At 42.8% G+C, this 17,701-nt stretch overlaps 1 protein-coding gene across 3 annotated transcripts in view; it reads left to right on the top strand.

Moving 5' to 3' along the window:
- zbtb46 (zinc finger and BTB domain containing 46) overlaps positions 1-17,701 on the top strand; it is a 63,656-nt gene that overhangs the window by 12,487 nt on the left and 33,468 nt on the right. For 2 of the 3 annotated variants that reach the window (XM_005931817.3, XM_005931814.3), the window contains exons 2-3: positions 10,236-10,459; positions 10,577-11,516. In XM_005931817.3, the coding sequence (XP_005931879.1) occupies positions 10,274-10,459; positions 10,577-11,516 (1,126 nt within the window). In that variant the 5' untranslated portion in view covers positions 10,236-10,273. The remainder of the gene's footprint in view (positions 1-10,235; positions 10,460-10,576; positions 11,517-17,701) is intronic. The other variant, XM_005931815.3, reaches the window with a different exon arrangement.

Raw genomic sequence — 17,701 nt, 5'->3', positions numbered from 1 at the left:
CACCTAAAATGATGACAGAGGTCAGTAATTTGCACCAGAGGTACACTTCAACTGTGAGAGACAGAATGTGAAAAAAAAATCCATGAATCCACATGGTAGGATTTGTAAAGAATTTATTCGTAAATCAGGGTGGAAAATAAGTATTTGGTCAATAACAAAAATACAACTCAATACTTTGTAACATAACCTTTGTTGGCAATAACAGAGGTCAAACGTTTACTATAGGTCTTTACCAGGTTTGCACACACAGTAGCTGGTATTTTGGCCCATTCCTCCATGCAGATCTTCTCGAGAGCAGTGATGTTTTGGGGCTGTCGCCGAGCAACACGGACTTTCAACTCCCGCCACAGATTTTCTATGGGGTTGAGGTCTGGAGACTGGCTAGGCCACTCCAGGACTTTCAAATCTCTCTTGTGTGTGTGTGTGTGTGTGTGTGTGTGTGTGTGTGTGTGTGTGTGTGTGTGTGCAGGGAACCCCTACACCCATATGCACTTGCTTGTTGTAATCAAAGCAAAATCTCCTCTCAGATATTTGTTTGGTTTTAAACTGGACAAAACCAGCAAGCTTTGGGGGTCCAAGCGGAAGCTATAAGATGTTAGGAATCTTTGTACACTTTAACTATACAACCTTATATGTTATTCAATGATCAATATCTCCAACCAGTAACGTGCGGCAGTTGTTGCTTCTGTTAGCTCGCATGCTTGTCTGACATGAGAACAGAGACTTTCACACCGGTTCTTTGTTCTGCAGTACTTAACATCAACTATACAATGCCAGGTCTCCGCTGCACTAGATTTGCCGTTCAGAATCTCGCTTTCAATCTGTCAGCGTCTGTGTACAACTGCAGCTCGACACAACAAAAAGGAGACACTGCGCAGCTATTCAGCAGTTGCATTTTACAAGTTTGGTATGTACCAAGAGGCAGGCGGCTAGATCGGCAGAATAAAGAGACAAAAGCATAAACAACAAATATCAAGTCTCAAAAAAAGCACCCAACACTAACAGAGCCCCCTAAATTCAAAGTCATAAGGGGTCTTTGGGATGAGCTTAACCCTCAACAGGGAGTGGTAGTGTCGTGATGGTCGCAAATCATTTGTTTGCAGGGAACAAATCTCCAAAAAGAATTATACATTCACTACATTCATCTTACTGCACAAGCAACTCGTTGTTTTTCTTCCACTTCTCTGTCAAACATAAAATCAAATCAGCGTCACTCACCACCTATGGCCAATGACAGCCAATGATGCATGTAAGGGCATGCTGTAAGCTAGCATATGATTGGCTAAGAACTAAACCTGGGACTAAGAGGATAAGCTTACAATGAATAAACAGGGGCTGAGAGCTGGGAAATGCCAGAAGTGTAGGACTGATGGAGTTGGTGAGTTAGTAGGTGAATGAGAGCCTCAGATAGTCTACCTCTTGGTCACGACAGAGTGAGGGACACATGCCGGAAATAACCACTGCAGTATACCATATACTGACGCAGTGACAGGAGTGAGTTGGTGACTGAACCACAGCAAATATTTAACAATGCCCCCCTCACAAAAAAAGTGAAATTTCTCCCATCACCAGTAACTGACCTTACAAATTCTCTTTTACCAAATGGAAGTAAATCCCTGCAGCTCGTTCCCAAAATCATGTGGAAAGCCATTTCAGTAAAGCGGAGACTGAGGTGTTCACTAAGAACTTTTAATGTTACATGTGTTGTGATCTGGCATCCACATATTTATGCAGTTATGCAGTACAGTTGGCCAAAGTTTAACTTGAAAGTCTGTTAGCAAAAGCTGTCTTCAAGTTTTCGTCTGCATAATTTTCTTTTTCTTTTTTTTTTTGCTTCAGCTTGTGTTCCTTCCCCTGTATAACACACATGTAGAGATTTTGCAGTGATGGGTGTAAAGTAATTTTTTTCAATAGGACTGAAAATACAGAAATAACCTTGGTGTTTATAAAGATAATCTACTACTCTCCCTCATGAGGAAGGTAAAAGACACGATGCATTTGTGATCCATCAGAATGGATCACAAATGGGGCTGTTTTTCTGGAATCTTTTCTTAAATAAAGATTTCAAGAAGCCATGGACTAATCCTGCTATTAGACAATGCCAAACGCTAAAACCTGCACGTCCCATAAATTTCCTCAGACTATCAGGGGTTTGTGAATCAGCAGATGAGTCTCTGAACTATTCCAGTCATGAAACTTGGGTTTCACACCAACAGACCACATAAGGTGATGTGATCATTCTCACAAGTGACCTTCCCCCACCACCCCACCCCCATCTCTAATGCCACACTTACACCACTTGTCTCCACCCACCTAAAAAACCAAAAACGAATACTTCCTGTTGGTGATTTCACTTCCACGTACACCGCAAACGTTTTTCACAAACCAGTAGCCTTTTCCCGTCTTTACCTGCACATGCATTGCAGGTGATTGTGGAAGATTCTAGCACTGGCTGTTAGATATTTGAATGAAACCTGCTCATTTGCAGCAATTTATTTATCAGGGTGCTCCCTCTGTCTGGCTAGTCCCGGTCCCCTTTCTGTTGATGACGGCGTGTATGGAAGTAACGACGCACTGTCTGGAGATCTGCTCTCATCCTCTCACGCGCTTCATATCCTCCCTTTCCTTTTTGTCTATCCTTGCTTCCTTTATTTCCAGCTCTCACTTGTTTCTCCCTGTCCTCTCACCTTTCCTCCCTCCGGTATAGCCCTCTTTCCTTCTATTACAGTTCATGCCTCCTGCCTCCACCCCCCCAACCCCCCAAGCCTTGCGCTTCTCCCTCCCACTCCCCCCCCCTCCTTTCATTTTGGGTTCTCCGACAGTGGTAATGAGATGTTTCATTATTTGCATTTCACAGCTTTTAATAGAGGGAGAATTTAGGCTAAGCCCCGGGTCGTCAGTCAGGGAGTTACCATGGGAGACATAGCAGGCTTAGGGGCCTAGAGAGAAAGATAGCCCAGAAACTACATTCACATACACACACACACACACACACATCTTGGAGTGTGAAGGAGGAAGACACAGGAAAAAGACAACAGAGAGATGGTCACATGGATCTTCTCACCCTTTTCTTAAAACTCTAAAATAATAAGTAGTGTCACAGGTTGCAAGGCATTTAAGGTGAAGCTGAAACCCAGCCAGGGTATTTAAGGTAAAGGACATCAACAGCAGTGTGTTTGAGTCACACCTCTTTCCCGGTCACTCCGGGATGATCCCAGTCCATCCTTACTATGACCGGATTTCCATTAGATCACTCTAGGCTTAACACCTGCCTGGCTGAAGGTGAGAATGCATGGTGCCGGAAAACGTCTGGAGCTGCTTAACCGTATAGATCAGTGGGACGGAATGATGGGAGGGTTGTAGAGGCTGATCTTTTTGGATGTGCAAAAAAACCCCCAAAACAATAAGAAGAAATACAGGTAACTGCATGAAAGTCATCAGGTGAAAATAAGGGAGGTGCGGGTATTGTTTTTGGTCAGTGTGTGCAAGGTGTGACCAAGGATGGAATAGCAAGGGATGAAGGGAGTTTTGCTAAGTCTCCCTAAGCCTCCCGGATCCTCTTTGGTCCCTCTCCACATGACATGGCTATCCTTCTTTGAGTCAATCTCTTCCTCCACCTTGGCTCCTTGGATGCCGGCCAGTGAAACAGAGAGTGGGCAGAGAAAGGGAGAGTGAGGTAGAGGTGCAAAATGTGGCATGATTAGAGCTGGTGGGGAAGGTGGAGAAAATAAAGGTGGACAGATGGAGGGCGTGTGATAAAAGAAACAAGGGGAGAAGGGGAGAAAACACAGAAAACCTACAGGGAGATTTAAAGAAGTCAGAAACGGAGATAAAATGACAGACAAGAGATTAGCAATAGTTTTTTTTCAACTGACAATAAAGGAAAAAAGCAGCTAAGAACAAGCCAGCTAATAGCTTTGTTGTTTTATTTTTTTTTTCTAATTGCTTGCATGCCTGCCTGGGCCTGGCTCTGTGTCATATGCATGTGTTTGAGTATGTGTGTGTTATTTTTGTTCGTGCCCGCCTTGTTGATGGACTGCCACCCTGGCTTGTCCCGGAAGGCTGCCAGCTCCGTCGGATTGGGGATTAACCCCGGGATAATGGCCTTGATGCCCAGTTGAGTGGAAGCAAAGCTGTTTAAAAAATATTGGCTGCCTGAGTCACTCTCCCCTCTCTTCCTGTCTCCCCCTCTTTCTATCTTCTCTCTCCATCGTTCTAGCCTTGGCGTTTCTGTGATTCTCTGCTCTAGCTCTTTTTTTTCTCTGTTTTTCAGTGGTCTTTATCTCTTCCATTCTCATCTCTCCAGCTCTACGTTTTTTTCCCTCTGTCTCCCTTTTGACTCTTCACCTTGCTCCGTTTTCGCTTAACCTCGTCCCGCATTCAACGCGACCTCTTGTAGGACCCTGATTTGTAAAGTGTTCGGCGAACATCGATAACACTCATCACACATTCAGTTTTACATTGAAAATAATAAACCTTGAAATTCAATAGAACTTTTTTTGTTTTGTTTTTTAAGTAGTGGAAGCAGTAGATTTGAAACTAGAAAGTAACAGCTGCCCTGTGCCACATGTGTATGTAAGAACAGTGCCTCTATTGTTCAGCCGAATATCATTTTAATTCCCTTTATGCATGTTCTAATTTGTTCCAGTACTTTTGTCTCATTACGCAGAAAAAAAGAGTCCACTCACATTCAAATAAACAAATTCTTACTTCCTCTTATTTTTGTCGGTATTAGTGTCAAAAAGCCACGTAATATAAACAACTTAGTTTTTATTCTACTTTGTTTGAAAGGTTAACACAGCACATAATCATTCAGTTCAGACCTGCCACCTCGGTTCCTTTTTCCACAGAAACTGCCTGCTCTGATATGATAGGGTGATGGTGCAAGTCAGTACTAGAAAATATGCAAAAAGGAGCGTGTTGCCTTTTTAGCTTAACTGATAAAATTCTGTAGCTCAGGCATGAAGCCGGGGTGGTTGACAGCATAAATGCCAGCTCTTGGCTACTGAGTCCTGCTTTGATATTCCTCTGCCTACCTCCTTATATTCATTCACTTCTTCAATCTCTGGCCAGTTTCTATTGCATCCTCCCCTGCTGATTGTCAAAGACAGCGCCAAGATAATGATAGGGATGTTAAATGGAGGGAATTCAGTGTAATAAGGCATGCTTTTGTTTATGAATTAAATGAATTGATCTTGTATTAGTAAAGATAAGAGATCTATTGCAGCACTGTGCCCTTTGGCATGTATTCTGTAATCCGTGCTGTGCTATGTTCATTATTTTGAACATAAGTCTAATATTCGATCTCGTTTAGCTGCCGTTGGTCTCCATAGACTCTTGAAAGAAATATCTGAAACAACAATGTAAATGCAAAACACAGAAAAGTGGTGTAAATGAACCAATCGAATTTTATACGCGCAAAAACAAGTTCACGCTGTACTTTAAATGTTTTTAAAATGTTTTCACTCTCATGATTTGATGAGTTTGTGTTTTTTTCTCTTGATTTATTAATGGCTTTATTTATTTATGTGGCCACTCAAAATGGGGGCTGTGTGAACTCTGTGTTCACTCGGTTTGACATGTCGAACTCATTTTATCAAATAATGAGCTGAATTGTTACATTTGTCGAGCAGAAGGCCACAATTTGAATTTGGAGTGATTAGCTGAGGGTGGCGGTTTTGCGAGCAGCACATTGGCCACTTAATGATAATTTGCCCTGACCAACTGGAAATCCTTTAATTCAAAATAAATACAACTGCAAACTGCCCAGATACTGCTAACATGCACATGAAGGAATTTTAAAGCCAGTTAATCTGTGTACCTGCTGACAGGAATGTTAATGACGGCTGAATCAACAGACACCAAAAGTAAAAGTGTGCTTTTGAGCGAGTTGTATTTGCTAAAATATGTCGTGCAATCCCATATTATCACCCTGTTCGAAGATGTTGCACATGTTGTAACTTCTTCATCCAGAGTGATGTGCGAATCCCTCGTGGAATCTCAGCGTTGGCCTGCCGTGAAAGCTCTGTGTTAAACCCTAGTACAAACAAAGTATCGCTCTGGCTTTGATCCACAAGGACCTTGCGCTCCGTCTCCCCTCGGTCCTGTGCGGTCAAGGAGGCAGAGAAGTGGCTCAGAGGGACAGGCTGCATTAAGAGAAACAGAAGAAGGAGGAAGCCCCATTCTCTCACTCCATCACACGTCTCATCTCTTTAGTCGTCTGGCTGGGGCCTAAAGTGACTTTGCCGTGATGTGACCAGGACAAACCGGGTGTGATGCCATGACGGCTAAGCGTGTGAACGTGGGTGTTTTTAGTTCTTGCATGTGTATTGTGTATTTAGGGGCAGGGACTGAATGTGTGTGCGTGTTTTGAGGGGAACGGTGCTTTTGATTTTGTATGTGCGCGCGCGTGTGTGTGTGTGTGAAGAAAGGAGGGGTTAAGGAGGACAGTCACTTTTGATTTGGCCTCAGAAGGGTGACAGGGACTTGGAGCTCCAGTGGCATGCTTTACTGAAACAATCTTCTCTGACCTCAAACAGGCGCACACAGACTGTCAGCCTGCCTCCTGATGACTTGTTCCTTGCTTCTTTTTTCATTATTTATTTTTCACTTTTGCAGTGAAATTTCATAGAAGGATGAAAAGCTTTTTCTTCCTGCTGTGTGACATCCTGAAAGCAGGCTTTAGTTTCTGTAGCCTTGGTGAGACTGCTAATGCTTTGGATGAGACGCAAAAGTCTCTGGCTCGCTCTCTGTATGGCTGATTGTTTGACAAGTTCATTTTACCTTGCCTTCCATTCTTGCATCAGATATATACAGTATATTTGAAAAAAGTAATGATTTAATATAACTGCAGGCTGTACTCATATTGTAGAAGGGGTGGGTTTTGGTCTTGGTGATTCTGGGGTAAAAAGGCGGAGACCTTTGAGGAAGAGAGAAGCTACTATGAACACGATGTTTATGTGTAGCTCAGGATTGGTTCCTCTGGAAAAGGAGTCTTTGACTGGAGGGATTTGGACATGCTGAAATTAAACAAGCCAATTAGGCAAGCAAAGAGTTTAGAGGTCAAAGCGCTCTCCATTAAAGCTGCTTTTCTCTACCTAACGACTAAGTCAGTATGTCTCGAGTCTGTTGAGGCAATAAATCTGATTATACCTCTCCCTTTCTTTCTCTATTTCTCTCAGTCACTGCTGTTTGGGGGTTTTTCTTGTTTTACACTCCACTGGTTGCTGCTTTTGGTAAATCTAAGGCATCATTTAACATGTTTTGGGGTGCAATTCTAGCTGCGCGCTCACATTACGTTCAACCAAACTCAATGACACCTTTTTTGTACCTGGTCTATTGTATCAGAGCACTACCACAGGGCCATTATCATTAGATCTATGGACACCCATCACAGCAGAATATGAAAAGTCGCAACTATACGCTGATAAGGATTGTAAGCTGTATTTAAAATAAGTCAAATCAAATTACAATCACATTTTTTTCCCCCTCATCTCGTGGTGCGTAGCACTGATGCACGATATCTGTGTCAGACGTTTCTGACTTCTCTCAGTTATAGATGTGCAATGAATTTTGTTACAAACTGATTCCTGCACAGGCTGTAACTAATGGTTGTTTTCATCACCTGCTAATCTGCCGGCTTTTTCAATTTAGACGTTAATCCCTCTCTCTACACACCATTAAATAATAATGAACATTCCTATAGTGCAATTTTAGAAAGTCCAGGGTGATTCTTAAGATGTCCTTTGTCCAACTTTGATTTTAAAACCCAAAGAAATTTTGGTTAGTGTGACAAAGAAACACAATTTTTTTTATTTCTTTTCCTTTTTTTTCATGTTACTCATTCAGTCGAGAGCTCATCTTTGTAACACAGACGGAAACAGAGAGCTGGCTGATCCTAAATGTGTGAGCGAAGACATTATTGCTCCACCTAATGACTTGATATAGCTGACTTCCTCTAAACTACCAACAAATCTATGTCTGAAATGGTGCTGACCGCTGCTGAACGGTGTGTGTGTGCTGTACAGTGACCCTTTATTTCTCCATCCATGTTGGTTGGGAGAAAAAAACGCCAGGCACAGAAACCACAGGAATATATCTCAGTGAATAAATGACTCCTTTTGTGTTTTATCTGGCTCTGAGAGCAAGTCTATCTTATAGACTTGTCTATACAATTGGATGTGCCAGTGGCCCTGAGAGAAGAAGAGCAGAGGGATGAGGAGCAGAACAGCTATGTCTTTAAAGCTGCTCGGTTTGTCCTCAGAGGTGAGAGGTGAAGACTCTCAATACCTCTATCAGAGCAATGCAGAAAGGAAAAAATATTTCAAGGTTAAACTGCCAATAGATTTTTTCTGAGAAATGTGTGAGCTGGTGGATAAAAGCATTGCGTCAAAACGTACCTTTTGAGACTTTGAGGGACACTGTTATTCTACCTTCACATCCAACTTTCCTCCTCCTCGCAGTTTTTTTTTCTCTCTGACGAACACCAATCACAGCGAAAGGTTTTGAGCGTGCTTTGCATTGATTGTTTTTTTTTTCTACTTGTGCAAGGCAGGCTTCACTAGTTGTCACCATCACTCCATCCACTTGTCCACTGCTGTTCATAGGAGGTGTGTTTGTCCAAGTGGACGTGGGAGACACTGTGGATTTATCTGATCTTACAAGCCATCAGGTTGAGCAGAGCTTTGCTAAACATGACCTGAAGTGTGCCGGCCCCCGAGCAAACGCTGCTGTCACCTTGGCCAACCCGAGCTGTCATCTCTTAGAATGGCCCATGAAAGTTGACAGCTGTGGCGTTCCCAAAACAAATCACTGCTGCGTTTGGTAACACTCTGCGTCCCCACGATTTAGCCCTCACCGAGACAAGAGCAGGAGCGGCGGCTGCTAATGCTCTGGCTAATGTACTGCCTGCATGTGTGGGTCTTCTTCTTCCTCTCTCTCCCTCTCTCTGTGTGCATGTACATGTTTGTATTTGAAAAATCTTAATGTGGTTTCTCTTTGTTTTCCTGCCACCTTCTTCCCTGGTTCAACATAACGATGTTCACATCTCCCTTTGTCTCCTTCTTCACTCCCCTCGCTATGGCCTTTTCCTGCAGCGCTTCTCCAGTGTTTGAGCTCACAGTACATCTTATGTGTCACCTAACCTGTGCACAGCAGGCTATACTGTTTCATCTACATTCAAAGGAAAAAAATGATTAAAAAAAAAAAAAAAAAAAAGACAAATCAGAAATTGTTATTTGTGTGGCTAAAAGTAGAATCTCTCTTATGAGATAAGAGATTGTAAACATTCAAGTCGTGAGCTTTTTTATGGGATTTAATTTGCAAGAATAACAATAAAATATGACAGTCTTCCTGTTGTACCACCATGAAAGTTAGATCTTTGTTCCCTGACAGTCAAGCCACTCCACAATTTGTCATTAAGGGTCCTTTCTTTGTAGTTAAAGAAAAAAAAAAAAACCTCAGTGTTCGCAAACCTTGACTGAACCGTGCAAGATCACAAACACTGAGGTGAAGGTTCAAGAGTGAATTTCTGTCTTAACTAGACAGCTGATTGAATATTCATAGTCAAAGAGAAACGAGAAAAAATTAATAAATAAATCTAATAGAAACCGAGGCTGTGTTTATTGATATATGTAATGGTGAAGTGGTCCGTACTAAATGAGTCTGTTTGCTCCCTCAAAAAACTGTTTTGTGAAAGTGTTACACTTTTTAACTGACATTTTTAATGAGCTTACACATGCTCTCTCTCTCTCACACACAAACTCACACACACACTCACACACTCACTCACACACACACACACTCGCAGCCACACACACTCCCACACACACATAAATGTACCTGTCAGACACGGTTTAAACACAGAGAATTTTGACTATTTGTTACTGGGCTGTTTTTAGACATCAAACTACGGCATTTGAGATGTGGTTTCCATTGATGTCAGGTTTTTTGTTTTTTTTATGTCACAGTCATTACTGATATATCCTTACCCTGGCTCATCTATAAAAGAGTGGTTCAGTTAAATTCAATTTTTTTCTCCCCTCGTTACATGAAAATTAAATAAGGTTTGCAAAAGTGGATTAGATTCTATTGCTGCTATATATACATATTTATCTATTTCTCTGCATTGCAGAAACCAGACGTCCGTACTGTACATTTGAAATGGTACGTTTAAAATATTTTGATATGTTTTGCAGATTTAGTTGACTGATTGCACGTCGTCTTTAATTTTCCAGCAGATGTTTGGAGGAGAGGCTTTTGTTCAGCTACACAGATGAACAACAGGAAGGAGGACATGGAGATCTCGTCTCACTACCGTCAGCTCCTCAGAGAGCTCAATGAGCAGAGGCAGCATGGCATCCTTTGCGATGCCTGTGTCATTGTGGACGGAAAGATCTTCAAAGCTCATAAGAATGTCCTCCTGGGATCGTCACGCTACTTTAAGACTCTTTACTGCCAGGTAAGAGACCTCGTTGGGGCAAAAAAATGATCTTTTACAGATATTTTTCCTTTATAGCATGAGGTAAATATTTTTTTTAAACCACTGCTGTTAATACTCCTTCTTATAACCCTCCAGGTTAAAAAGGGGGCAGAGCCTCACCACCAGACTACTGTCACTCATCTGGATATTGTCACAGCAACAGGCTTCAAAGCCATCCTGGACTTCATGTACTCGGCGCACCTTGCTCTCACCAGTAAGAATGTGATTGAGGTCATGTCAGCTGCCAGCTACCTGCAGATGACAGATATTGTCCAGGCTTGCCACAGCTTCATCAAGGCTGCACTAGACATCAGCATCCGCTCAGAGATGGCTGATGAGCTGGCCGATTTTGAAATGGGCGCTGTGGCTGCTGCTGGCCTAGGTGGAGGCGGGAGCGCTGGAGGTGGTGGAGGAGGAGCTGGTCTACCAGGGGCAGGGGGTGTTGCAGGAGCTGGTTTAGGAGGCGGAGGGGGCATAGTGGGCATGGCGTCTGAAGCCCTTGCTTCCATCATGTCTGGTCGCAGCACCTCTCCTTGGCTGGCTCGCCGGACCAGCCCGGCCAACTCTTCTGGGGACTCAGCCATCGCCAGCTGCCATGAGGGTGGCAGCACGTATGGAAAGGAGGACCAAGAACCACCGAAGAGCCATGAGAGCCAGGAAGAAGCCTGCCATGACTCTCAGCCTGCATGGCCTCATGACTATCGGCCTGGCATCACTGTCAAAGAGGAACAGGTATCCCCTGCCTCCTCCTCTCATCCCCGGGACACTCCCAGGGGGGCAGCCCAAAGCCAGGCGGAGCAAGGGACTGGGGGACCTGGTGGAGGAGGTGGAGAAGGGCCCTGGCAACCTCTGTCAGGATCAGGGCGAAGGAAGAACAGGAAGAACAAGGACACAGTCAGACATATTACCCAGCAGGCTGAGAGGAACTGGGACCGCGAGCGGGACAGAGAGAGAGAAAGAGACAGTAGGCCTGGATCTCCTCTGCCCTCCATGCTGGCTGTAGCTGGATGGAACTACAACGGGCAGGATATCCCAGGTAGGACTGACAAGCTTAGAACACTTTCTTCTATTTGTGGAAAGTTTAAAAGCAGTAATAGTGAAAACAAACCGGGTGTCTTTAGGTCAGAAATGTGGTCTTTAGATTATCAGGTCAACAGAACAGCAGCAGATGGAATTAAATTGGACAGGCTCTCAAAACTGGTAGGATGGAGGGAGGCCAAAGAAAGCCCTTTGTGGTGCTGATTTGATGACTTTGAGGCTTTAGGGTGTCCTGGAGTTGCTAGAGTTTTACAATGCTGGTCCCTACTTAGTTAGTTATCCAGTCATGTAATTAGTGATTACTGGTGAGATAATAAGATCAGGTTATTTAATTGGGTGAGAGTGTCACCTAACACCTAACTGTAGCAAAATCTAATTTATCTTTTAAAAGCCATCTTCTAACCAACAGACTAGTAGATGTGTTGGAGCAATTAAATTGCTTTGTTGACTTTATGTGCATTAGAGTGTGCATGACACTTTACAATACGGTGCATTAGTGCCTAATACTTTCATTCCTGCATGTGTATTTCAATGCATGTCAGCTATCCACAGTTTACTAGTATAAAATGACCTCTTTTCCTCCTCCGGGGTTGAGATTAGCGAGCTTATACACTAACGTGTTAGGCCTAAGATGATTATCTCAAATCTTGGAGGTGTGAGGTGAAGCCTGGGTAAATGCAGATGGATAATGAAATCCTCTCCTTACTGCAGTTTATGTAAGCCACACTCCCACATAAACAAGCAAATGCATATGCAAACACACTCATGAACACATATTTATTTTGAGAAAGCCTGTCTTGATCCTCGGCCTTGTGTGTTTAGTGAATTCCTTTAGACTAAAACTTATACATGAAAAACTTACCTGTCTGTGTGTGTGTGTGTGTGTGTGTGTTCGTTCACCTCTGTGTGAGTGTGAGCGTGTATGTGTGTCTATGTGAAGCCCAAGGCGTCGATAGGTAGATCATTAAAAGTAAGGGAAGCTAATCCTGGGCGCATTAAGGGAGTTGGCTGTGAAATGGGCACACGCGTCGCGCAGCGAAAGAAAACAGGATAATTGAATTGACCTGGGTCACTGCACGGATTACCAGCGCGTCCTCGCCATCCCAAGCTCCTCCCCTCTCTCTGGGGTTTAGGGAAGGACCTTCTGGAAAGGGCGAGAGGAGGGAAAAGGAAGAGAGAGTGGCAGATGAGAGGGGTAATGAGAAGGAAAAACGACAGAGACAAAAAGAAACGCACGTTGGAGAGTGCATCGTACCGGGCTTACGAGAGTTAGGCTGTGCATCTCAAAGTCTTCTAAGCAAGGTTATTGCGGTTACTAAAGCTAAAACCGGGAGTGGATATGAAAAACAAAAAAATGTTTTCACAAACTGAAATGGAAATTAAAAATTATACTTCAGAAAGAAGAAGTTTAAGTTAAAGAAAGATTGAATTTGATCAAAAGCATGAGGAGACAGAATTCTTCTTAATTTCTCGCCCTTGGTAAACAACCGCATGTTATAATAAAAAAAGGCCTTTAAAACTAATTAAACCCACTTTGGAAATCAACAAAAAGTAAACTGATTAAATTAATAAAAATGTCCCAGGTCCCTGATTTTGTGATTGTAGTACGGTGCCAGAACCACATGCACTCACAAGCTGAATGGCTCTATTAAGTCCCTTGGCTATAACCATGGTTCTGAGCTGTGGTGGAAAGAAGAGTTTAAGCCTGCCTGTGGTGAAGCAGCCATTAATAAGAAAGGTGTTGTCTCACCTAAAGGTTAGAGGAAGTCTAGTGTTGCTGCTGGTGTAGACTCGCCTGGTGCTCGCCAAAAGGCAACCATTTATCCTCGCTTTCACCCGGGTTTTGGGACTGGGCTCAGCATGGCGAAGAATGGAAGGATTGGGTCTCCTTCAGTTGGATGCCATTTAGCAGTAAAACATCATGTTACCAGTGAGCTTATTTGAGATTTAACAGCGGCAGTTTATATCAGGATGTGTGACACCATATTGTGTATTGAGTCCGTTTGCAGTGGGTGGTGTCTGTGTGCTCAGTAAAAGTTTAGGGGATTGCTGAACAAGTTTAGTGGTCTGATATTAGTCAGGGAGCCTGTACGGGGAGTGGTGAATTGTTTTGGTTGTGGGAGTGCTCCTCTGCTCGTAATGTGTAATGTCCACAAGTTTGTTTGACAAAGTCAGGGTTAAAAATATACAGGATGTCTGTGAGCTTATGAGAGTTAGTGTTCTTAAGTCCTAAGTCCCCCTTAAGTCCAGGATTTTGTCACCTCCAGGCAAAGATCACAATCAGGAGTGAAGCTGTATGGAAATGCCAAAGAATTAGAAAGTGATGCATGATTCTGTTACAGATTTTTCAAATATAATATTAGAAAGCGTTACAGCGATGGCAAAGAGTTACGTCTGTTTTATGACAGATTCTTTGCTGCTACTTGACAAATAAAGAGCTTATAATAATGGAACACTAAAAGCTCTCGCTGACACATAAATAATATTAATTTAAAGATGAAAACAAACAGACCCAACAAACGTAAAACACGTACATACACAGCCTATTGCTGCGATTGTTATCCCTACAAATAGAAAGCCCACGCTGCATTATTTTGATGATGTGACCATGGCAGGTCTGCTACTGTATTCTTTAGGCAATAAAGTCTGTAATTACTGAGTCATTCATTCTTTACTTCATTAGTTTTACTGACGTGTGGGATCGAACGCAGTTTATCTTACTGCCAATTATATAAATCAGAGCGCATTTAATGTTTGCCTGATAAACGATTTTCAAGTTTTCCAAATAGTTGCCTGAGTTCCTGCTGATTGACTTATAGGCTGTTTTTTATTGTTTTTTTGTAGGGATCATTCTGAATGGTCACATCAGTTGAAAAGAAAAAGCATACATGGCAAGTATGCATAATAATGATGATGATTCATTCCATTCACTCTCACAGTAAGCCAAGACACTGCAAGCAGGCGTTAAATCAGTCACGTTGAAATAAAAATGCAGACATAATAAATGTTACTAATACAACAAAGCCTGCTAAATGTGCTTATTGTGAGGTGGTAGGTTAACGGTTTAGAGTTAGTTCGTTAGTGTGGTGAGGGTGTTGTTTCATGAAGTCCAGTTGTTGCTTGTCATAAAGGGTATCCAGGAGAAAGGGCACCTTCAGTCTTAGATTAGCTTAATTGCTTCATTCTTTATTGATGAGAAGTGCCTAGACGCACTCTCTCCCTCACTCTTTTTCTCCCTCTCTCTCTCATTCATTCATCTGTAATCAGTGTCTATGCTTTGCTATTAGAAACGCTTATATGACGCACAACCACGAGGATTTCACTGGATCATTCTCTAATATAAGGATAATGTATAGCTGCGTAAAGGCTCAGTGTATTAGCGTGCATGAAAATGCCATGTGCCCATGTTGACATAAACAGCTGCGGGAATTAGGATTTGTTTTCTTTAGATCCCCTTCCGTTGCAAGCATCTGCTCTGTTCACTTGATGTCATTATTGAGGCCAGTAAGCACTCAGCATCCTTTTCTCTCCCGTGCTAACGCTTGATCTCCGCATTTCTTACGTTCACCTTGTCTGCCGCCACGAATGTTTGAAACATCACACGTGAAGCCAGAAAAGAAACCAGCCCCGCTTACATCTCAGGGAACTGAAACATGTGTATGTTTCTTTTTTACACAATACTATATTAGAGGTGACAATTTTTGAGGAAGAGAGTTTTTAATAGTCTGTACTTCTTTTGCCTGCATACGTCTCAAACCTTTGAATAATTATCCAAGATTATTTTTAGTTTGGCCCCCGCTGCTTCGTCCAGACCTGGATTAGAAAGCTCCGGCAAATCAAAGACATTGTTTTGAATATCAGGAGTCAATTTTTTATTTTTTTTAATCAGTTTAGTATATTCTTCTGCGGGGCCTTGAGTCAGCCTCTCTTTGTGTAATCCACGCAGGGTGTGCAATCAGTTAATCAATTTGATGAATGTGGCAGCTGTGTTTAAAGGAGGTAAAGTTGGTAGTCTGCTAATCTTGGGCTGGTAGCTCAATCCCCGGCTCCTCTAGTCCGCATGTCAAAGTGTCCCTGGGCAAGAAACTCAACCCCAGCCCTGGCTGCCCTCGATGTGTCAGTGTGTTAGTGGATGTGGCTGTGAGTGGTCCACAAGACTGTAGAGCTGCTACTTAAGTGCAGTTCTTTTGATTAAACAATATTAAATATTTTTTTATTAACCATGAAAGTGAACCTCAAATGTGCATATGAGTGATAATATTCTTGGCAACTCATGAAACGTAAGATTGTGCACACTACACACAATCTCATACAGTATTTAGAGATATCGCCAGATATCAGGAAGACGGCTAAGTTGTGACTATATGAGTGTCATTTTGAGACATTATGTGCCGTCTGTGCTCATTTTACTTATTTTATTAAAGTAGGAGTCACTTCTTTGGTTGGTGGATATGACATTTTGGAGGCAGACGTCACCCTTTCTTCTGAACCTGCCCCCTCAGACTGAGAAGAAGCCAGAGCTGCTGAAAACACGAGTTAACGATTGATTTAAAAAAAAAATTCTTGCTGCTTTTATACTTGGGGCAAACACAAACTTGATCTTTATCCCACATAATAACGGCACTGGAAATACTTTTTGCGTGTGTTTTTGCTGGTATTAAAACACACACACACACACACACACAGTGACCTTTAGTGGCAGCTTGGGGGATTTTGGCAATGGCCGGTGTGATATACACGCTCACATACACACAGCTTAGAGCATCTGATTATGTAGACGTGAACAGTTCAATCACACGTGGGCTGTTCTTTCCATTTCCCTCTAGCTGTTGCACATTGATTACATCGAGAATCTTTTTTGAAATCCAACATCTTTATCTGACTCTCTTCCTCTCTGCTCTGTGGCCTCAGAGTTCCCCTCCTAAACCACTTATTCACATTCGCTCACACATATACCCACAAAGATGCACTAAAAAGAGTGAAATCGTTTTTTCCATAGAAGCTCGTCCTGTTTATTCGCGCGAGCTCTTAAGCGTTGCAGTTGGTGCTGCGTGTTTTGGCGTCCTCTAGTTCACATTTTCATCCTCTCGTGCTCCGGAGCCTCCTGGAGCCACTCGGGGGCCCGCAGACAGGTGCTCTCAAAATTGCCCTCTACTTTGCACTTCCGCATAAACTTTCTCTAATTTTTTTTCCCTCTTCGTCTCCCTGCGCTCCTCTCCCCAAGTCTCGGCAGTCTAAAGGTGAACACTTGAAATAATGAATCGGATCCCCCTTTCGCCCCCTTCCTCTCTGTATTCCAGTTAAGACTCTCCCCATAGTATTTGCACTTCATTAAACTTGAAATAGGTTTAATATTTAAAACACCATGAACAGATTTCAACCCCCACACCCTTCGAACACCTCTCCACTTTTCCCTCTCCCATCTCCTCGCTCACGGTTTAATAATCTACTCTCATATTTCGTCCCTAATTCACTCCTCCTTCATTAAAAACCAAAATAGATTTAATATTTTAGACTGTGTAGACTTAATTTTTAACCCCTTTCTTCATGGCTTAGTGTTTGACACATGACGGGTTAGATAACTACATCATGTTGAGGCCTCTCTTGTCAATCCCCCGATTCACTTTTTCACTCACTCCAGTTCACTTTTTCTCGTGCCTCCTGGTTCATCTTTCTCATTTTTTCCGCCGTCATTCTATTATCAGTTGTGTCTCTCTGCGCCTTTGTACTGGAGACCTCTCTCTATGCCTCTTTCTGTCTCCTCCACCCTCTGTTTGCTCTGCTGCTTTGTCCTCTCTGACTGCATAGCTGATTTTGGACCTTTCCTCCCATCCTATTGACTTCTACGGCCTGTTCACCCCACCTCCTTCAGTTTCCCCCTTCTCCCCTCCATCCTCTCCTTCCCCTTTTTGTCCTTTGCTACCGCACATACACAAACTCATTTGCCCCCTTGTATGGTCTTTTTTGTTCTCTGGGGAGTTGTGACAGAACACTGCAATACTCTTTTTTTCCCCTTTTGCTCTTTCCATCTCCTTTTCAGTCCCCACTAAATTTAAAAAGAAAAAAAGTTCCATTATCACTGTGGTAACCAATCGTTTCTCACCGCCCACCAGCCCTCTTTGTCATATGACCTCACATCCTGCTGGACATTACGGGCAGTCCACCAGCTAAAAGCCCCTTCTC

This window comes from Haplochromis burtoni, unplaced genomic scaffold, assembly GCF_018398535.1.
Source record: "Haplochromis burtoni strain Fernald_Lab_line unplaced genomic scaffold, NCSU_Asbu1 Contig_146, whole genome shotgun sequence".
Classification (NCBI taxonomy): domain Eukaryota; kingdom Metazoa; phylum Chordata; class Actinopteri; order Cichliformes; family Cichlidae; genus Haplochromis; species Haplochromis burtoni.
Note: the sequence above shows the minus strand (reverse complement) of the source record. Positions and strands in the feature narration are given on the sequence as shown.